The sequence below is a fragment of the Terrapene carolina genome, unplaced genomic scaffold (assembly GCF_002925995.2).
Source record: "Terrapene carolina triunguis isolate 2854851 unplaced genomic scaffold, T_m_triunguis-2.0 Scaffold131, whole genome shotgun sequence".
Classification (NCBI taxonomy): Eukaryota; Metazoa; Chordata; order Testudines; family Emydidae; genus Terrapene; species Terrapene triunguis.
Window position 1 is genome coordinate 22,858,520 of NW_020664482.1, and position 23,173 is coordinate 22,881,692.

General features: G+C 48.1%; 1 protein-coding gene across 2 annotated transcripts; it reads right to left on the reverse strand.

Moving 5' to 3' along the window:
* Window positions 1-244: 244 nt before the first annotated feature.
* On the reverse strand, window positions 245-17,683 carry EDA2R (ectodysplasin A2 receptor). 2 transcript variants are annotated; one of them, XM_024197329.3, is made up of 11 exons: window positions 17,603-17,683; window positions 14,693-14,778; window positions 11,574-11,706; window positions 10,104-10,214; window positions 7,726-7,904; window positions 7,500-7,585; window positions 5,014-5,178; window positions 4,379-4,525; window positions 3,195-3,727; window positions 2,271-2,319; window positions 245-1,415 (listed from the first exon to the last, which is right to left on the reverse strand). In XM_024197329.3, exons 3-11 carry the CDS (start codon window positions 11,619-11,621, stop codon window positions 1,120-1,122), a joined length of 1,614 nt encoding a protein of 537 aa, XP_024053097.1. In that variant the 5' UTR covers window positions 11,622-11,706; window positions 14,693-14,778; window positions 17,603-17,683; the 3' UTR covers window positions 245-1,119. The 2 variants fall into 2 exon arrangements, with proteins under 2 accessions (XP_024053097.1, XP_024053096.1); XM_024197328.3 differs by having other exon boundaries at window positions 2,271-2,322.
* Between the last annotated feature and the right edge of the window lie 5,490 nt (window positions 17,684-23,173).

The following is a 23,173-nucleotide window of genomic DNA, read 5'->3' on the forward strand; positions in this document are numbered from 1 at the left end:
CCCCCTTGTGGGGTGAGGAGGGAACCGGTTGTTAAGATTTTGGCAGCTCATCACTGGTTACACATCCAGATTCCCACAAGGGTTTTGTTTGGGTCACGTGTTCTTAAAACTTCAGATGTGCAGAAGAGCAGAATATGTGCTGTCCTCCAAACATCAGCACAGAGGAGCCCGTTAGCAAGCCCCTTCGGGCAAGGGAGCAGAGGTGCTTAGAAGAAGACTGGGGAATGCAACAAGTACCCTGCCATCTGCATTGGAGCAAATTCCACCATGCTTAAAAAAATCCTGACTCTCAATTCGAAATATCCCTTTATGAAAAGTGTACCATTCCACAGCCAGGAAATACAATTAAACACACCGCTAGTCTGGTATGGCACACAGAAATTCAGCGCATGAGTCCCTCCTCCCCGGCAAAAAAAAGAAAGGAGTGGCAGCTAAACAACCCTTCTCCAAGAACAGGTCCCCTCGTCGGCGCACAAAAGGAGAAGTAAACAAAAAGGCGGCCACAGCAGAAAGCTGAGCAGAAAACCAGCAAAATACGTCTGCCAAATGGAGAAGGCCCACCTCTAAAAAGTGGGGGGGAAGAACAAATGATGATCAGGCCTCTAAGAGGAAGATACAATCAGCTGAGGGGGATAAATCCAACACAGAGGGTCCAGACCCGCTGAGCTCCCTCTTAGAGTTGGGGGATATTTTCATACCCCCCACCCAGCCCCTCACACAATGAGTTCAATCATTACAGCTGAGATGTGATTCAAGGAAACACTGTGTGCTTCGAGGGTCCATTATAAATCCACACCTGCCCATGGAGGCAAATGGCCCTGTAACCATGCATGGTGACCAAGAGGGCCACGAGGTCTCTGGGCATCAATATAAACACGTATGAAGAAAGGTGGTGTTTGGAGGTACCACATGCATCTGCCAACCATCACCAGCACGAGGTAGGGCTCAAGCAGTGGTTGAGAGAAGTTTACTCAGTGAGCACTCACAGACTCATCATTCTACTGTGATTCTACCCCCAACATTCAAAGGCCATCTCCACACAACCCAGGTTCACCCAGCCAAAACTATGCTTGGAGTTACCGCTCCCTCTATGTGCTGAGGCAGCGACGTGTGTTTCTCCTAGTGTTGGCAGCCCTGGGCCCGGCTCAGAATGAAATGATCGCAGAGTAGGAGCAAGGCATCGAAGCGCTGGAGTCGCTGTAGGACCCGGGCCAGGGCAGGAACAGTGACTGTGTCTCCTGAGGAGGCAAGGTGAGCGACGAGCTGCTTGAATCCAGACATCTTGCTCACCAGATGGGATGGGACCCCCAGCTCCACCCCCACGTGGCTGAAATTCTTGAGACCAGACAAGCAAGGGTCCAACTGGAAGCCAAGTAACAGCACCAAGGAGTGGGGGAGCTGTATTATGGGGAGACCTGGGGATGGCAAAAAAGGGAGGTGAGAGTCTGTCTACCAATGAGGGAAGGGTGTCCTGCAAATAAGGCAGTGAGGCCCATATCACGGCCCCTGCCCCCACCCATCTGATGAGCAGCTGCAACATCATCTTCTGCCTGGCCTCAGCACAGAGGGAACTTTTGCCACAGGGCACTAATGCATTTCCTTTCAGTGCTTAGCCACATGGAACCTGGCTCTCAGCTCCAGGGGAGCTTAATCCTCACCACAGGCACCGACTTTTCAACTGCCAGGGGGTGCTCAACCTCCGGCTCTGCCCCAGGCCCAGCCCCCACTCACCCCTTCCCCCAAGGCCACACCCTGCCTCTTCTCGCCTCTGCTCCACCCCCACCCCACCTCTTCCCATGCAGTTCTGCCCCCTCCCCCAAGCACACCGCTTCCCCGCTCCTCCCCGTCCCTCCCAGCATGTGGCGAAACAGCTGTTCACAGCGGGTGGGAGGCGCAGGGAGGGAGGCGCTGATGGCAGGGCCCATCGGCGGGCGGGAGGCGCTGGGAATGGGAGGGGGGAACTGATAGGGGGCTGCCAGTAGGTGCTCAGCTCCCACCATTTTTTCCCCCATGGGTGCTCCAGCCCCAGAGCACTCACGGAGTCTGCGCCTATGATCCTCACTGTTAATACAGGTAAACTAGGTGCCTGTCCCCCACCCCTCCCACAATCCAAGGTGTGTCACAGAATGGCTTGACCATTCCCCACATTAATGCCACAGGCCCAGTGAAAGAGGGTCAGCCACAGATCTCTACGTCAACTGTCAGGCCTCCACCTGAACCCTTGGGGAGCAAGGACATGACTGAAAAATGCTGCCCAGACAGCCACTCACCTTGTGTGACGCTGCTAATCTCACACACAAGGCTCAGGACATCATTCACCTGCTAAGACAAAGACCCCCAAGGATTGGGGAGATTCATCAGAGAATGAGCAACAATCACATGTGGATCTTGTCAGTGCTCCACTCACAGGACCTGCCATGTATGAGTAATGGCCTGGATATTTCCATTCCATCCATACATCGCCACTCAGTTAGGGCAGCAACCCTATTAAGATGCTCTAAGTTCTTCCAGCAAACCACCATCTCAATAAACAAGTACTTGAACCTAAGCTAGTAAGTTAATTACCTGCTAGATATTTTTTAGACTTATGTTAATCGCTAATCCATCGCAAACTGGTGAGGAGACCAGATGGCTCCGGGGCCTGGGAAGCAGAGTTGTTCACCACCAGATCAGTTTTCCATACTGGCAAACATGCAAAGATGATTCACGGGTGTTGCAGGGATCAGGTGAAGTGCACAGATTCTGCTGAGTTAAGGACGTGCTTGGCCTTTGCCCTTTTGCCAGGCTGAGTATCTGAACCCAGCCTAGGTTGGTAGTTGCAACCATCTGATAGCTCTTTGGTGGCCCTTAGACAAGTTGGTAGGTCTTAGACCAGTTCCTTGCAAACGAAAAAGCACCACAGCTGGCAGCTTTCCTTGGGCTCTCAACATCAGTTAGTTTAATGGTGGAAGAGTTATGTGCTACCCTGGCCAGTGGGACCTGGGCTGTGTCCCTTCCCAAACTCACACCACACAGCTCACTGAACAGCATATGGTGATGACTTTTGGATGGTCACTACCAGCCAGTGCTGGATCTGAACCTGCTCAGAGGTGAAAGGTTTTGTACCCCCAGCCCCTTTGCTATCCCGTCCCTCCCTGTGTGAGCCCCGTAGTAGCTGTTATTATACAGAGGAGGGTGAGATGGGAAGAACTTACAGGCTGCTCCCTGCCTTCAGCAGTGGGAATTTGGAAGGATGAGGATGATCCCCTGACAGGCTCCAGAACAAGTTCACTTTGTGTTATCAGAGAGGCACCAAACAGGGGAACTTCAAGGGTTAGCTCATCTGTATGTTTCCGGGTCCTCTGAGCCGCCTGCTTCTCTGCATCCTCCTGGCTTTTGGTGCCCATGAACTCGGCCTGGGTGGAAAACTTCTGCAGGTCTAGCTCCGTGCACTCCACCGGGGCATGGGGCCACTTAGGATGCATCTCTGAGGCACATGATGAGAGGGGAGTCAGGGCCTCTGTGAACCCAGCTGTGCCCTGCCTGGCATCTGAGGATGACGGGCCCCCTGCAGAACAGTCGCTGGACCCTGAGTTCCTTATCAGGGGTTGGGTCTCCAAGACACTCCTCGCCAGCTGGGATTTGGGATTGGGGCTGACAGCAATCGCTTCCAAATTGGGCTGGAGAGCAGGGATCTGCAGGCCTATGGCTTCACCATTCGAAATGAACTGGACCGGTTCAACGGGACCTGGAACCAGAAACTCCATGGCTTAAAAGTATGTGGGTTCCCCTTCCACCAGCCTCTCCACCTGCCGAGGATTGGGCTCCCTCCTGTCAGCCACTCCTTAAAAACCCCATTTCCCACGGGGCCCTGCACTGCCACTGCCTGTCTCCAGCCACAGAGGAACAGACAGGACAGGGCTACTCAGTGCCTTTTGTCCGCGAGGTGGCAGTGAGCACTGCTGAGCAAAGCAAGGCTCCCCGCTCTTCCAGGGGTCGATCACCAGCCCTCCAGAGTCACCCCCACTGCAACAGCCAAGCACTCTCTCCTCCCCAACCCACACATCCCTAGGAGAGAAAGACACTGAAGCTGGAGGAGTGGAACCTACATGTTCCCAGTGCCAGTGCAACGTCTTCTGAGTTCAGAATCCTCCCCAGGCTTCCACCTTTCACCCAGAGGAAGCTTCCTAGTGGCACTGTGCTCTGTCCACCTCGATTATCCCAGTGTCTGACCACACGGCAGCAGCGATTTTGACACCTCCCTGCCCCGCCCCCCACGGGGTGCTCCTTCCTGCCTGAGGAATGGAAACTGAGCAGACATTAGGGTGTGGGGGTCACAGCCCAGCCTGCCCTTCCCCCCAGACCCAAGCTAAAGCAGCAGACCAATGAGAGAAGTTACCTTCGGCTTGCCCGGAGCAAGGGCTCAGGTTCTTCACACCCAAGCAGCAGGGACTAGACATCTGTTCCTCACAGGGAAACCTGCTTGGCATGGCTGAGGCCCGGAACATCACCCTCTGGGCCGAGAAACTCTGGGTCCTCAGAAACACTTGAAAGGATAAAGAGCAACTGATACCAGCGAAGACCTGGCTTGTTTTCCCAGAATGCACTAGGCCATCTAGTATGGCTATTTATTTGGTGACTGTAAAATTCAGGAGCAATCAGGCTTCACTGCCTGGCATGGAGAGGGCTAGTGCTGTGCACTGTTCCCCATGCAACTGTGCCAATGCACCTCAACCGTATCTCTCTAACCTACTCCTCCTTGCTGTTTTCCTCATCCTCTTAATTGCTTCATCCTCTGCTGCTCCAGTCCTGGCCCCCTCACCTCCACAACTGCCAAAATCTCCTCAGTCTTGACCCAACCTGGGAAAACCCTAGAAGAGAAAGCACTAACCTCAAAAGTGACAACCTCACTGGCCCCATCTGGCACTCTGTTTGAATCTGAGCCCTTACATCCTCCTCCTCTTCCCTGCTATTTCTAGGGAAGAAGGGGCAGGGGAAGGAGGACCAGAGGGATGCTGCATTGCATTCACTCACCTTGCTGACACTGGCTCTTCCAGAAGCGCTTGCAGCAGATGATAGCGAGTGCCAGCAGCACCAACACAATGATGACTAGCGCACTGCTGGTTAGCACTAGGAGGGCGGTGTCCTGGGGAGGTACTGTGGGGATCACTACCTTCACCAGGGTAGTCCTGGAGCTGCCTGCAAACATACCAGCCAAAGAAAGAGGTCAGAGCACATGGTGTGCTGCAGGATGCTACAGAGAAGAAAGCAGACAGGACCAGGGCAGCACGGATCCAGCCTGGAGTGATTAGTACATGACCAGTTACAAGGATATTAAACACATACACACAGATGTCCCTTAGGACAAGAGATCTAAACGTGGAAATTAAAAGCATCTAAGGGCTAAGTTCCCTGTAAGCTGCGCGGCTGCATGGCCACGCAGCATCCTATTTAGCACCGCACAGGCGCTCAGGGAACCTGCCCGGGGACCTGCTGCTGCTGGGGGGGGTGCCCCAACCTAGCCTGGCCCCCAACCTGCCATGGATGGGACGGCCCCCCAGCCCCAACTATGCCGCGGCCCGGACCTGCAGCAGCCTGGGTGCCCCTACCCTGGCCTGAATCTGGCCAGGGTGGCCCGGCCCGGACCCAGCTGCAGCCGGGGCAGCGCGGCGCACATAACAAAATTCATTCCGCACATGGGTGGGAAAAATTAGAGGGAACACTGCCTAAGGGGCTTAGGCACCTAATTCCCACGGACAGTCAAAGAAAGTTAATGGACTTAGACACCTAAGTCACTCTTAGGTGGTCACTGTCAGAGATAGGGGATATTGAATTACATACACCACTGGCCTGCTCCACTCCACCACTCCTCCCACCTCCTGTTGCTCTAAGGAATCTAAATCCATGAACTTTCTGTGACTGTCAGTGGGAATTAGGCTCCTAAATTTTTCTTGATTTTTAACAACAGAAATAACAAAACATTACAGGATAGAAAATGGCTGAGCTGCTGTGTCTGACCACATATCATGGCACTGCTGGCCCCACCTGCCCCTCCCCTCCAGATATATTATGTCAGTACTTCCTTGGTCAGAACTCACTGGGGCAGAATTCTTCTGCTACAGCTAGCGTAATAAACTTCAACACAAGGACTAGACATTTAAATGAATAAGCACAGCCTCTGCAAAGACACTCATGAGGACAGAAACAACAAAAAGCCTCAATTTTCATGTTTCAGGGAAAAGATGATCGGCAGTGGGGGTCAGGAGGGAATTTTCCTTTGCACACTTAGGGCAAGTCTACATTACAGAATTACTTTGGTATACTACATCAGTCAAGGGCGTAAAAAATCCACACCCCAAGCGACATAATTATACCGACCTAAGCACCGGTGTAGACAGCGCTATGTTGGCGGGAGAGCTTCTCCCGCCTACACAGCTACCGCCTCTCACGGAGATGGATTAATGAAGCTGACAGGAAAGAACTCTCCCGTCAGCGTAGAGCGTCCTCATTAAAGCGCTACAGCAGGCCTGCACAACATGCGGCCCGCGTGGGCTCACCGTGTGGCCCGCAGGGGGTGAGTAGGCAAGTGACAGGTGAGGGGGGGGGCTGAGGAGGCGAGCGGGCGGGCAGTGAGTAGGCAAGTCCAGGGTTTGGGAGGCTGAGGAGGCGGGCGGGCAGGTGAGCCAGCGGCAAGGGAGGGGGGCTGAGTAGGCGAGCCAGGGGGTTGGAGGACTGAGAAGGCAAGTGGGCGGGCAGTGGTGAGGGGTGAGTAGGCGAGCCGTGGGAGGGGGGCTGAGGAGATGAGCGGCGAGTCAGTGGCTGACCTGTTCTACTGATCTGGTCTGGCTCCCATCCCCTCTCCAAAGGTTGCAGCTGTCTGAAGGTGCCTGCCTTCCATGCCTTCCTCAGTCACACCTCATTCATTCAACAGGGCAATTGATTACAAAGTGGGGGGAAGATCTTATTCTACTTCTAGCAAAAAGACATTTTTCTTTTACCTTAATTATACTACCTTAGAGGCCCGCTATAACATATTACCGAGGTTCAATACCGCTGTTTCGGTGGGGCAGCCATGGGGAAGGAGGGTTTGTTTCCGCGGGGCAGGTGGCGCTGGGGTGAGGGGTTGTTGGGGTTGTTTTGGGAGGGGCTGGGTGGCGCTGAAGGGTGGGGTTCAGCGGGGCTGGGGGGGTTCGGCCCTCAGCTGTTTTCTTTGGAGTAACATGGCCCTCGCCACTTTACGAGTTGTGCAGGCCTGCGCTACAGCCATGCAGCTGTGCCAATTCAGTGTTTTAAGTGCAGACCTGCCCTTAGTTACACTATGGGGGTTTATGCCTTTATTTGAAGCATGTAACAGTGGCCACTGTCGGAGATAGGTGATATTGAATTACATGCATCACTGGCCTGCTCCACTCCACCACTCCTCCCACCTCCTGTTAATCCTGCAGGGCTCACCACATGCCCTGTGACATGACATGTTACACAGTGAAAGACAACAGGTTGGAGTGCTGCTGGCTACGTACACTGAGGCTCAGAGGAAGGAGTCTGCTTTGTGCAGGGGATGCATTCCAGATCCTGCAGCCCGCCAATCCGGGTTTTACTGTAAAACCTGCCAAAGAGTAAGTGGAGAATGCTCTAACAACAGGACAAGGTATAAGGGAATTGTATATATCATCTCTTTGAACAGCACCTCCCTATGCCCTCCCACGTGCGTCTGCTGCTGGTGTTCCAGCTGCCAGCTGTACTCACCCTGGCAGACATTCCCCACAGGCTGCATTGGAAGTGGCAGTGCAGTTGGATTTCTGGACACGGTTGATGAGGGGGCAGGAAAGACAAGTTTTGCAACCATGGAACCCCCAGCTGTCCTTAAACCGCCTGGGAGGGCAAGCAGTGCACTGCGCATCCCTTCCTTCACCATAGCCACACTCCTGCAAGAGACAAGCGCAGGTCCATGACTGAGACAAAGAAATGGCATCAGATCTGAAGATACCTCTGTGATGTTGTGCAGTCTATATGGTTTTATAAAAACATAATAAGAAGTGAATATAATGTAACTAGAATAGTTTTATAAAAATATGATAATAAGTGAATATAATGTAACTGGAATATGCTTCATGCAAAAGGTCTCTTGTAAGGTATCATTACAAAGCTTATAATCTACTGAGTGTGATCATCCTATTTGTATAAATGTACCACTCTTATATCTAAAACTAGAAATATGAAATATAACTCTGAGGGCCTGTTGTAATTATGCAAAGTGTGGGCCATTAATAGTGGTTTGGAATCTTGATGACTCCCATTAACCAGGATCATTGTCTGCAGATGGCTGTGTTTACCTGTTAGTCTTCCTGTATATGTGTGTGCTGGCAAGTGGGTAATGAAGTCTTGCAGTGACATGTGATCATGTCACCTGACCTGGAATCCATCTTTAACCTGGTGCTTTTCCAGTGGAGGGGGGTGGAAACCCAGAGGGACAAAGGAGGGGAGGAGCCATCATGAAGAATCCCCTAGCTATCACCTGAGCTGGAACAAGAGCTGTACCAGGGGAAAGAATTGTGCCCAGGCCTGGAAGGTGTCCAGTCTGAGAAAAAGCTTACTGAAGCATCTCTGAGGGTGAGATTATCTGTATTCGGTTTGATTAGATAGATTTGCGCATTTTATTTTATTTTGTTTGGTGACTTACTTTGTTCTGTCTGTTACTACTTGGAACCACTTAAATCCTACTTTCTGTATTTAATAAAATCACTTTCTACTTAGTAATTAACTCAGAGTATGTATTAATACCTGGGGGAGCAAACAACTGTGCATATCTCTCTATCAGTGTTATAGAGGGCGAACAATTTAAGAGTTTACCCTGTATAAGCTTTATACAGGGTAAAACGGATTTATTTGGGTTTAGACCCCATTGGGAGTTGGGCATCTGAGTGCTAAAGACAAGCACACGTCTGTGAGCTGTTTTCAGGTAAACTTGCAGCTTTGGGGCAAGTTATTCAGACCCTGGGTCTGTGTTGGAGCAGACGGGAGTGTCTGGCTCAGCAAGACAGGGTGCTGGAGTCCTGAGCTGGCAGGGAAAACAGAAGCAGGGGTAGTCTTGGTACGTCAGGTGGCAGCTCCCAAGGGGGTTTCTGTGAATCAACCCGTCACAACCTCAAAGGGAAGAAGCTGTTCTGTTCTCTAGAGGCAGATGGCTTCTCTTCAGTGAGAGAATTCTCAGTTGCCTTTCACACTCTGGGCATCTCACATCTTTGCACTGCACTGAAGCAGATAGCAGCAAACAAATAGGGCAGCCATTCTGCATTCAGCAATAGCTCACACATTGCCTCAGTCACTAGAACTTGTTTTACTGCCAGGGGGATGCTGGTGTAATGCTATGCCCTCGGGGGGAGGAGAGGGTTTGCTGGCAGCTGGGATCAAACAGTATGAGCCTGAGCTAGGCAAGGCTATATATAGCAAACTCACTAACCACAATGGAATGTGTAAATCACACCCATGAAGTATGGCGCTCTGTCCTCTTCTAGTGGTGAGTGGATCACATATAGAGGTTGATGAGTCTATAGTCTTGATGAACAGAGCTAGGTTTCTTAGCTTAGGCATAGAGGCTCATTTATAGAGCCAGAGGTCCCAGGTGGATACCTGCTGCCAATGACCCACACAAGGACAGGTTAGGGGTCTATTTCAAGAGTGGGCGAGGTTCTGTGACCTGAAATGTGCAGGAGGTCAGACTAAATGATCACGATGGTTCCTTCTGACCTAAAAGTCTATGAGACATTGCATAGCTCTGACCAGGACACTGGAGTTATCCGCCAGAGGGATTTTTGACTTCCCCTGGGAGCTGGAGATGATGGACTCTCCTTGGTGTTTACGTAATAAGCTGCACCAATTTGAAACCTCTCCTTACTTATTGGTACTTCCATCTTCCCATTCTCCTATCCCCATCCCTGCATCACTTAGCATGATCAGTGGAATAGTCTAACGTCCCTTGCCAATAAAGCTCTGTTCTTTTTAAAGGCACGGACATCCATATCAGAGAAAGCTCTAATACTATCCTTCTACTAAAGGCTAGCAGAGGATTCATCCAGCACCACCAGTGCCAACAATCCAGGTTCATCCCAGAGCAGCCAAATTACCTTGGAAAGCTCCCATCCTGGGCCACACTCCCTGCAAGGAACGCACTTCCTGTGCTCGTCCAGATACTCACTCTCCTGGCATTCCATTGGGTTTGGAGCAGCACCTCGGACCTAGAGAAACAACTGGGGTTACTACAAGTCCCAGAACACTCCTGAGCTGAACCAAGCGTGTCCTTTACTGGGCAAAGCTTTCTCATTGGAAGGAAAATTTGCCTGCATTCCTTGCACACCCCAAATTCCCATTTGCTTTAGTACAGTGGTGGGCTCCCATTGGCCGGGAACGGCAAACGGGGGCCACTGGGAGCTGCGGGTGGCCGTGCCTGCAGACTGTCAATGTAAACAAACTGTCTCGCAGCCCACCAGCAGATTACCCTGATGGGCCATGTGCCGCCCATGGGCCGCAGGTTGCTCACCCCTACTTTAATAGACGCTTGTGTTGCACCAGGAAAACTTCATTTTCGCAAGAGCAAAGCCATATGCCTTCTTCCCAAAGGGCAGTATGAGGTGCAACTGGCTAAGCAGAGACAGAGGAGGGACTTAAGTAGTAGGTCATGCAGCTGAACTGCCCATTCCTTGTGCCATTTGGTGGCATTTACAAGTGAAGTGAGGTGCGGTCAGTTATTATTTCCAAACTCATGTTGGACACTCTGATCAGTGATGATTTTTAAGATCAGGTCAGCAGCTTCCCTGATGGAAGGTCAGTACATAGTCCAGACCAGATAACTTGTTATCCTGGTCTGCTAAACAGTAGGACTGTTCCTAATTTAGAAGCATCACAAAGATCTGCATAAATGGAGCAGTGGAAAGTACCACCAATGTGGTATCCAGGTCCACAGAGAGTACCAAACTGGATGGAGCACACAAAGCAGATGTTCAATCCAGAGCCTTAGTTGGTATAGAGTTGACGAATACCTCCACTCAGAGGAGCTCGTGTTCACGTGATTTGGCATGAAAACAGTGCAAGAGAAGATAAGTTAACTACACAGTCTTGGGTCAGTGGGGCAGAAGGAATCTGGGGATATATAATATGGGGCACAGAACATAGCAAGGGATAACTATCAGTTCTCTAAAGAACTAAAGCCACACTTTATATTACTGGCCACCATGCTGCCACCCAAGATTTTAACGCAACGAATGGAATTCATGGCCAGAACTTAGCACAAGACATAAAACTGATGTGAATCCTCAGCTGCAAACTAAACCAAACTAGTCAAAGGCACTAGGTAAGGCTAGTCTACAGACTTGCAGCCCGGACGTGCATTCCTTGGTGAAATCCTTGCCCCACTGAAGTCAATGGCAAAACTTCTATTGATTTCAACCCCCACTGAACTCATTTGGAATTTGGGCCATGCAAATTATGCAGACTACAGAGAGCAGAGCACATAGAGAGAATTCAACAGAAATCAAACTGAAACTATTAAAACACATTATGCAGAGGTTTTGGTTCATTTGTTTCAAGTGGATTCCTACCTTGGGGACAAGAAATAGAGCAAAAAACAGCACTGGGCCTCTCTTCATGTCACTTCTCTCATAACTTCATGCAGCAAATCAGGAAAAGAATTAATAACGCCGTGTCTGCCTCATGAGGTCGACTCATTGGAATCTAAACATTAAAGAAGAGTAGAAAGGGCTTGAGAAAGATGCTTTCAAAGGAAGCCACTGTTATAACTTGAAACAATTCAAAAATGGGTGGAGCACAAGTTTTTGTCAGCCCAGCCACAGGCCTCATTAGGAACAGGTCAAAGGACAGCCTGGCTAATATTCACATAGTAGGGCCTAGTAACATACTGGAAAGGATGATGTTACAGCAGTAGATATATGAGCACTCTCCACTTCTCTTCCCCCCCAGTCATAACCCATTTCTATCTATGCCACCATTATAAACTGTAAATGAAAAGGGCCCCTCAGTAAATGTTCCTTGTTATGCCTTGTCAGCCCGCTCAGGTCTGATCTCCCACTCTCATGAGCCCTATGCAAAGTAGACTGCACTTTGGAAGTGGGCTATTGGGCAGGCTTTTCCCACTATCCAAACAATCAGGACTCATCTGATGTGGTGTCTCCACTGGATAAGCTCAGAAAGCAAGATATTAGTTATTACTATCAACTCACATACCCTGAGCCGTATAAGCTGCAAAGAAAGCCATACGACAACGAGAAATTAAGGGTGCTAAATTTATCTAGCCCAGTAAAGCAAAGATCGCAGGAGAGATGAGATCACAGTCCATAAATAGCTTCCAGGATACTGACACTATAGAGTAAATAAAGAGAGTTTGTCATAGTCTCAGAAGATGGTGGTCAGGGAGCTATGGGCTGAAGCTAAAGGAGGAAATGTTTAGGCTCAATATTAATGTCTAGTTACGGTCCATTTCCATTAGGAAAAATAGAAATGGGCCTGAACCATCCTCCTAAATATAAACCAATCACAGATTTGAATCCAAGTTCCTATCTGAAATTTGTCTCCATAATAGGCTGACTCCAAACACCCTGAAATTTGGATAAGCTCAGCGTTTGAAGCCCCAAGTTCAGCACTGTTTAGATCCATGGTTTTGCGTCTGTCCATTGTAGAGGTAAAACGTTCAGATATGGACCCAGATATGGAATTTGAAACGGAGGCTTTGATTTGGGCCCATATCTATGAATAAAAACAAACGGAATAAGAGCAAATTCCCAAGTGAAGTGGAAAGGCACCATTCACTAGGGTGTCTTAAGAACAATGGGGACCTGATCTTGGTGGGGGACCCCAGGTGCCACCCTAATACAAACAATAAATAGTAATAAAAAAGAATAGGCAAGGTGAGACAATAATAGGAATGATGTAGGGAGTAGGCCTCCCAAATACAGTTCTATCCTGCATAATCTTTTCTAACCTTTGTATCTATGGCTCCTTGGTCCTCATCCAGTTTAGCAATACATGGCCATTGAAAGCTTTATTGAATTTCTGGTGTGGGTCACCTCAGTTCCTCCTAGTCTCTGCTTGTGACACATAATAGTCCAGTCTCCTGTGGGCTGTGATACTTGCGTCTAGTTCTGAATGCTGGATTTAGTTTGGGGGTGCTGATGGCCTGTGATATGCAGGAGGTCAGACTAGATGATCTGGTGGTCTTAAACTCTATGACTTTATGAGCGCCCTGAATAAAAAGCCACCTTGAGATTCTAGTAAGTGGTTAAAACATCTGGTCCAGATTAGGTTAAAATGAGAAATTCTCCCACTTCTGCAGAAGCTGTATAGAATCTCGAGGTGACTGCCAGAATAAAATCTCATTTTCCGGATAGGGACCTAAACATCTCACGGTATCAGCCTGCTCATTGATTTTATAGGGAAACAATCTACAGTCATTGTTCTGTGTTAAGGGGAATCTATGAACTTGGTGTATAAAACCTGTTAAATTATTGAATCAAAATGATTTCATGATTTGTTAAAAATCTCAGTGAAAACAGCTTTCCCCTATTTAAACACTCCCTTGTATGTGTAATACCCACCCAAAATACTGCACTAGAACTATTGTAAGATGGAGTGGTTTGGACCATTAATGTAGAATACCATAGTTTTCTGCAGTTCCACCATTCTTATCCCACTGGGTTAGACTGTGGCATTTATGCCAGGGCCCTGTTGAGTGGGTGAGGCAGGGCAGCATCAGCGAGATTGTATCTCAGGAGACACAACCTCTCAGGGATGGCTCGGTGACCACAGTGGATGAATCTGATTGTCACCCAGGCGCACCAGCCATACTCCGCAGGCCAGTGCAGATGCGAGGCTGGCCCATGACTGTGCCTCATCCTGACCGTTCTCTTATAGCATCATGCTTCTCAGGGGAAGCACAAGGCCCTACACTCCCCAGAGCACAGGGACTGCAGAGACTGCTGGTATAGGAGGCCCTTAGGTAGCTGCAAAAGGGGGAGGAAGCTTCATTCTTGCACTCCACCACTGTGTGCCCATGCAAGGACCATTCACAGTCTAGCCTTTTAACTAGACAATAGGATATTTCACAGAGAACTTAACAAGCTAGACTGGCACCTTGTAGTACATAGATCTACAACTACATACTGAGGCCCTGATTAAAAGCCCATTGAAGTCAATGGGAGTGTTTGGATTAGGCCCTACCTAACTTGCACTTTCCTTGAACATTGGTCAGACTTCATATTCAATTGAAAACTGTTTTTTTTCCCCCCAGTAGCTGCTTGATTTATAAATATCCAAAGCAGTGAATTGAAATAAAAATCCAGGAACTGATAGCAACACTCAAATTCTTTTCAGGAAGATCCAGGGTGTGTTTTTTTGGTTTATAACCTAGTCTGACCTACAATCTTTACACAGTGAAGAAAATTTATATTTGTTTGATAAACACTTGCCATCTTTTGAGATGGCTCCTGCTGTTCCAAATGGATATTCCAAGGCTTCTGTCTACATTTTCAAAGTGGCAAAGGGATTTCAGTGGACCATGATAGTGGCATCAGGTTTAGCATTACTGGATTATCAGGTCAACATATTAGAGTTAAGGGATCATTGAAGATTTACCTAGTCTTTACTGGTACCATACAGCACTACTTGCAATATACCAGAATGGGAAAATTTGCTATAAAATACTTACTGCATATCTGAAGTTGGCAGCTGGTAGAATTGGGCAGTGGAAAACAGGTCAGCCAGATTAAATGCCATCATGTGGTTTATATGTTGCTTTAAAAAAGAAAGAATGACAATGTTAAATAAAAGCAACAGGAGAAAATGTTTTTTTTTAAATCCCAAAATATTAACCTGGAAAATATTCCTGCATGTCTAGCATTTCCCCCTGATATTAAGTCAAGTCCCTGCCTTTAGTGCCAATATCTTCTGTTCCCCATTCACTCAATAATATTCATTTTGTTCTGCAAGCATTTATATTGTGCTTAATATATAGGACTCTCTGAGCCAGATTCTTCTATCTTTACTCATATCAAGTAGTACCTTATTTTGTAAACAGTCCCACTGATTTTAACAGGGTTACTTGCAGAATAAGGTATTGCTCGTCATAAGTAAAAAGTGGCTGAATCTTTTAGCCTGGTTTGGAAATAAACATGTTTTTCAGTGAACTTGTAGACTTTCTCCAAGTCACAAAAAGTCTAATAAGTGTGTAATGTGTCCTACTTCAAAACTCTTAGCTTGTTTTCTGTTTGTTTTTAGAAGAAAACTCCCCAATATCAAAAGGGGAGTGCGCACTGTGCTGATTTTAAACCTCTCTGATATTATGACAATTTTATGTTCCCACTCTTGTCGTAATGTTCATTTTAGACTTCTGTTTGTTTCTTTCAATTTGTTCTAACAGCAAATAAAATAAGACTTTAAAATACTGTAATAATACCCAATGCAGGAGTTACTGTATTATTATTACTTGGATTCCTGTAGTGCTCACAGCATGCGAAATGCCATTCAAACACATAGGAAGACCTATATCATCCCCAAAAGAATTTATAATCTGAAGCCCCAATCATAAGTCGGGATCTGATTAATACAGAACTCCGCACCTATGTGAAGTTCTGTTTAATTCAGTGGGATTCCCCAGGAGTGCAGAGAGCCATGTTAGCAAATCACAATGCAGGATCAAGACTTAAGATGACAAACAATATAGGAAGGAAAGAGATACAATTGAGACCTTGAAATCAATGGGACTGCTCACGTACATACAGTTTAGCTTGTGCATAAGTGTTTGCAGGATCATGGCCATAATATGTATAATTTTGATATACAATATATATATGTTTTATATACATAATTATACACTGGGGTCAAGATTTCCAAATGTGACTAGTCTGTGTTGGGGGTTGTTTGAGTATTTTTCAGTGCCTCAAATTTTTGGATGACCAATCTGAGCATCCATCTTCTAAAAACCAGGCCTTTTTAGAGTGTCTCAAGCTGACTTCCCCAAATCACTGGTATCTTTTGAAAATTTTGGCCTCTTTTTTGTCTGTTTTCCCCCTTGACCTATCCATTATTAACTGGCCAGTTTCTTGATTATTGTAACAATTGTTTGTACCCCCTGTTACTCCTTTTTGCTTTTGTCCTCTTTAATGTCTAACACATAATACCACTGACCTTGTCACTCATACTCAACTCACAGGAAAAAATTACTGCCTCATTTATAATTAATTTTACAAATAAAACCATTTCTAATCTGTACTTACTAAGAATTACTCCAAATGTACATAAAAATGCTTAGTCAGTTGCTAGACAGAAGTATTTAAAATATTTACAGATGAAGCGCACACCCACAGATACCATAAATATTATACACACAGGGCTCAGGAAATGCATTTTTAAGAACTAAAGAAATCATTATCAACTACTATATCAACTGCTAGCTCATTATTTATTAAACTTTAATATAAAGTATTACAATAATGGAAAAAGTTGCTTGTACTCATTAATATTTGCTGGTGCTAATACTAAACTCAATCGCATAGTTTATAATAAATAACCAATAAGATTATTCATTTGTAATCTTCACTCATATTTATCGTTGGCTGCAATCTCAGCCTTGAAATCTACAGCTCAGCGCTCTAAACACTTTGGTGTCTGCTGTGTTTTATAATCAGGCATGCCACCCCCGCAATCGCTTAAATTAAAGTGTCGGAACTTGCAGCGCGCCCTTCCAGACTACAGTGGTGTCACCTACCAGTGACTCTTTGGCATGCAGGCAAAGTATTCCACGGCTTATTCCAAAGTCTGCGTTTGCAGGGATCAAAATATCTGGACCGTCTGTAAAGCGATCTGATGAAACCCCATCTGCGGGGAGTGGGAGGCTGAAGATTGTACCTGCAAGCCCTGACTTGCCCAGCGAACCACGTGTCAGTACCAGTTTCCTTCCTCTCCGGACCCTTTGCACGGCTAGTGCAGATCCGTTACCCCCTCGCTCCCGGGAAGAAACGGAGGCCCTGCTTTGCAGCTTGGTACCGGACAATCATCACCTAGACTCTGAGCGCGGAAACTTACAAGGAAAAGCTAATAAAAAAGACCGATCCTTCCTGGCAGCCCGCTTCTTTCCTCCCTACAAGGATCATGTCTAGCTGAGACAGAGAGAGGCTCGCCCACTGGAGCCCCTCCCTCCCCTGAAACACGAACGGGAACGTGCGAGGGATGCTCCAGCCCGCTGGGCTATGCCCAGGCATGTACACAGCACAGCGACTCTGCAGCCTGAACCAGCCCGAGACCGCCTCACGCCGGAGAGAGAGACCCAGCCAGAGTGGAAGCAACCCACGGACCGGGATGGACACACGGAGTCCCGGCAGACACACCGATTGGGGCGCCACATACCGATTCCAGCCGCTACGGATCGGGCATTCACTGGCTGTTTAGCATCTAGAGATGCAGAGTAACTTCAGACGCCCCGGCAGGCTGGGTGGGAAGTACAGACAAGACGAGGCAGCTCACACACAGAGAGATGATCAATGGGCAATTAACTGCCCTACCCATGAGACAGGCAAGTACCAAAAGGCATCAGGTGCCAGGCAAACATGTCCCGTTTTACCTGCTTCCCAGCCGCAGCGATCCTGGTGCGGGCTCCTGAACAAGTCAGGGCTGTTCTGCTCTGCCCCACACAGCCCCACAGACTGGCCAGCTGGCCCGCACCCACCCTCCCTCCTGCCCTGGAGGGACCCACGAGAAGCGAAGTTCCACCCCGGGACCCCGCCCCCACAGGCAGGCAGGGCTTCCCATTGGATATAAGCAGTCCTCCTGGGCGAGGCTATGCAGATCAGCCTGCCCAAAGGGGCGCGGTCTGACAGCGGCAATCAAGGTGGTTGACGCTGAATGGGACTCCGCAGTGGCCGGGCTGAAGACAGTCTCAGGGGCTGTGGCTAAAGTGCATGACCAATAAGCAGCAGTGCGGAGTGGGTTGAGAAGGGGTCACAGCAGCACAGCGAGCAGTTTGGGGTTATTTCTAAAACTGCGAGGCACAGTACAGCAGGGCAGCGTAATTCTATACAATAGCACCGCGAGATGCAGGAGAACACAACAGGACAGAACAATGCAATAGAATACAACAGCACAACACGTCATAGTATTAAAACAGGGTGTACTAAAATACCATATAGCCACACAGTACAATAAAACGAATAGGCGGAGTGCAGCAATACAATATGACTGGATAGTTCATAAAAGTACAGTAGTAACGTGGTTAGAAGAAAAACACAGCAGAGCCACCCAGTTATGGAGTGCAATATCCTGCAATGATCATTGCAACATAGTTCACTGACAACAACCAAGTAAAATATAATACATACAACGATGAACACACAAACAAGAATGACATAGATACCAGTAAGCCATATAGCACTGCCTCTGGAACAGAAAAGAACAGTCATGCTAAACACAGACAGGGAATACCAATCACTGTAATGCCCTTATTTTGGGTAGATACTTGATATATTGTACCTGGCAGAGAAACAAGAGTTTTGTCCACTATTATTAATTTTTACTACTGTACACCTAGCAGCCCCAGTCATGGACCTGGATCCCATTGTGCTAGGCACTGTACAAACAGAAGAAAAAGACAGTCCCTTCCTTAAATAAATCCATAATTTAAGTATAAGACAAGAGGCAACAGGTGGAGACAGAAAGAGAAGGGGGACACAAGGAAACACTGAGACTAGAGATGATCATAAAAACTTGGATGGAACTGTCAGAAAATGCAGTTTGTCAAAACAGAAACGCTTTGTGAAATCATATCAATTTTGCTGAAATTTTGTTTTGGAGAAATAAAGGGGGAAAAAATCCAACAATGTTAAAATGTCCTATTTGTATATTTTCAGCACAAAATATTTCAATTTTTTCTTTTGAAACAACTTTTCATATTGATTTTTTAAATGTTGTATTATATAGTATAATACAATAATATATATATGTAAAATAAAAGGAAGATGAAACATTTCAATTTTGTTGGAAAAAACATTTTGATGGCCTGAAACAATTTCCCCCGCAGACTTTTCTTTCACAGAGATCATATGTGACAACAAAGAGATGATATTGGTCAGCATGCTAGGCTGTGGTTTCAGCATACCGGCTGCCTAACTGTTGTCCACTTTTTGCACATTGGCAACAGTTGCGTGGTATGCCAATGAAGTATTTTAAATTTGATTTAAATACAACCTAATGCAAATGTATAAAACAATGCCACACAATAGTACAACATGACAATAGACCAGCATGCAATAGAATAGTACAACACTGCAACATAATACAGTACAGCATAAACATTGTTTATTAAGTCAGGGGATGTGGAAGTTATACAGATAAACAGGAGTTTGGATGCATAAATAACTTTGCTATGTATTTGATATGGGTTGGTGGTCATGATCATTTTAAATGAGTTTTTGGAAGGACGGTCAGGTGGTCCCCTAGTGCACTGGAACGCAGGAGATCTGGGTTCATTTCTCAGGTCTGCCATAGGCTTCCTGTATGACAATGGGCAAGTCTCTTATTCTCTATGCCTCAGTGCCCTATCTGTAAAATGGGAATAATAATAACTTTCTTTTTCTCACCGTTTGTCTGCCTTGTACATCTGGATTGTAAGTTCTGTGGGGCAGGGACTATCTCCCATTAATTATATATGTACAGCACCTAGCACAGTGGGACCTCTTAGCACCATTGCAACACAAAATAGATATTGGCATGCTCTAGTGCAGAGGTGGGCAAACTACGGCCCGCGGGACCCTCTTGCCCGGCCCCTGAGCTCCTGCCCCAGGAGGATCGCCCTGGCCCCTCCCCTGCTGTTCCCCCTCCCCCGCAGCCTCAGCTCGCCCCACCACTGGCGCAATGCTCTGGGCGGCGGGGCTGCAAGCTCCTGGGGCAGCGCAGCTGCAGAGCCATGGCCTGACCCGGTGCTCTGTGCTGTGCAGTGGCGTGGATGGCTCCAGCCATGCGCCTGTCCTGGTGCTCTGGACAGCGCGGCTCTAGCGCTGCCAGCCACCGGTGCTCCAGGCAGCGCGGTAAGGGGGTAGGGAGTGTGTGGGGGGTGGATAGAGGGCAGGGGAGTTCGGGGTGGTGGTGGTCAGGGGGTGGGGTTGTGGATAGGGGTCGGGGCAGTCAGAGGGCAGGGAACAGGGAGGTTGAATGGGGGCAGGGGTCCTGGGGGGGCAGTCAGGAAGGAGAGGGGGGGTTGGATGGGGTGGCGGGGGGCAGTCAGGGGCGGGGGTTCTGGGAGCCGTCAGGGGACAGGAGCAGGAGGGGTGGATGGGGCAGGGGTCCTGGGGGGACTGTCAGCGAACGGGGGGGTTGGATGGGGCAGGACTCCCGGGGGGCGAGCCGTCAGGGGGCGAGAAGCAGAGGGGGATACGGGGTGCGGGCCGTGTCATGCCTGGCTGTTTGGGGAGGCACAGCCTCCCCTAACTGGCCCTCCATACAATATCCGAAACACAATGCGGCCCCAGGCCAAAAAGTTTGCCCGCCCCTGGTCTAGTGGATAGAGCACAGGACTGGAACATAGGAGACTAAGGTTTTATTTCAGCTCTCTCACTGTCCTGCTGGGTGACCTTAGGCAAGTCATTTCCCCTCTCTTTGCCTCAATTTCCCCTTCTGTAAAATGGGAATAATCATGGAATCATAGAAGATTAAGGTTGGAAGAGACCTCAGGAGGTCGTCTAGTCCAATCCTCTGCTCAAAGCAGGACGAACACCAACTAAATCATCCCAGTCAGGGATTTGTCAAGTCAGGCCTTAAAAACCTCTAAGGATGGAGATTCCACCACCTCCCTAGGTAACCCATTCCAGTGCTTCACCACCCTCCTAATGAAATAGTTTTTCCTAATATCCAACCTAGACCTTCCCCACTGCAACTTGAGACCATTGCTCCTTGTTCTGTCATCTGCCACCACTGAGAACAGCCTAGCTCCATCCTCTTTGGACCCCCCCTTCAGGTAGTTGAAAGCAGCTATCAAATCCCCCCTCATTCTTCTCTTCTGCAGACTAAACAAGCCCAGTTCCCTCAGCCTCTCCTCATAAGTCATGTGCCCCAGCCCCCTAATCATTTTCGTTACCCTCCGCTGGACTCTCTCCAATTTGTCCACATCCTTTCTGTAGTGGGGGCCCCAAAACTCGATGCAATACTCCAGATGTGGCCTTACCAGTGCCAAATAGAGGGGAATAATCATTTCCCTCAATCTTCTGGCAATGCTCCTACGAATGCAGCCCAATATGCCATTAGCCTTCTTGGCAAAAAGGGCACACTGCTAACTCATATCCAGCTTCTCGTCCACTGTAATCCCCAGGTCCTTTTCTGCAGAATTGCTGCCTAGCCAGTTGGTCCCCAGCCTATAGCAGCGTGCATGGGATTCTTCCGTCCTAAGTGTAGGACTCTGCACTTGTCCTTGTTGAACCTCATCAGATTTCTTTTGGCCCAATCCTCCAATTTGTCTAGGTCACTCTGGACCCTATCCCTACCCTCCAGCATATCTACCTCTCCCCCCAGCTTAGTGTTATCTGTGAACTTGCTGAGGATGCAATCCATCCCATCATCCAGATCATTAATACAGACGTTGAACAAAACGAGCCCCAAGACCGACCCCTGGGGCACTCCGCTTGATACCGGCTGCCAACTAGACATCAAGCCGTTGATCACTACCCGTTGAGCCTGACAATCTAGCCAGCTTTCTATCCATCTTATAGTCCATTCATCCAATCCATACTTCTTTAACTTGCTGGCAAGAATACTGTGGGAGACCATGTCAAAAGCTTTGCTAAAGTCCAGATATATCACGTCCACTGCTTTCCCCATATCCACTGAGCCAGTTATCTCATCATAGAAGGCAATCAGGTTGGTCAGGCATGACTTGCTCTTGGTGAATCCATGTTGACTGTTCCTGATCACCTTCCTCTCCTCCAAGTGTTTCAAAATGGTTTCCTTGAGGACCTGCTCCATGATTTTTCCAGGGACTGGGGTGAGGCTTATCGGTCTGTAGTTCCCCAGGTTCTCCTTCTTCTGTTTTTTAAAGATGGGCACTATATTTGCTGTTTTCCAATCATCCAGGACCTCCCCCGATCACCATGAGTTTTCAAAGATAATGGCCAATGGCTCTGCAATCACATCACCAATTCCCTCAGCACCCTCAGATGCATTAGATCTGGACCTATGGACTTGTGCATGTCCAGCTTTTCTAAATAGCCCTTAACCTGTTCTTTCATTACTGAGGGCTGCTCACCTCCTCCTCATACTGTGTTGCCCAGGACAGCAGTGTAGGAGCTGACCTTGTCTGTGAAGACCGAGGCAAAAAAAGCATCGAGTACTTCAACTTTTTCCACATCATCTGTCACTAGGTTGCCGCCCCCATTCATTAAGGGTCCCACACTTTCCTTGACTGTTTTCTTGTTGCTAACATACCTGTAGAAACCCTTCTTGTTACCCTTCACTTCCCTTGCTAGCTGCAACTCCAGTCGTGTTTTGGCCTTCCTGATTACACCCCTGCATGCTCGAGCAATATTTTTATACTCCTCCCTAGTCATCTGTCCAAGTTTCCACTTTTTGTAAGCTTCCTTTTTGTGTTTAAGCTCACCAAAGATTTCACTGTTAAGCCAAGCTGGTCTCCTGCCATATTTGCTATTCGTTCTGCACATCGGGATGGTTTGTTCCTGCGCCATCAATAAGGCTTCTTTAAAATACAAGCCAGCTTTCCCGGACTCCTTTCCCCCTCATATTAGCCTCCCAAGGGATCCTACCCATCAGATCCCTAAGGGAGTCAAAGTCTGCTTTTCTGACGTCCCGGGTCCGTATTTTGCTGCTCTCCTTTCTTCCTTTTGTCAGGATCCTGAACTCAACCATCTCATGGTCACTGCTGCCCAGGTTGCCACCCACTTCTACTTGCCCTACCAATTCTTCCCTGTTTGTAAGCAGCAGGTCAAGAGGAGAATGGCCCCTGGTTGGTTCCTCCAGTAGTTGCACCAGGAAGTTGTCCCCAACACTCTCCAAAAACTTCCTGGATTGTCTGTGCACTGCTGTATTGCTCTCCCAGCAGATGTCAGGGTGATTGGAGTCTCCCATTAGAACCAGGGCCTGTGTTTTGGAAGCTTCAATTAATTGTCCGAAGAAAGACTTGTCTACCTCATCCTCC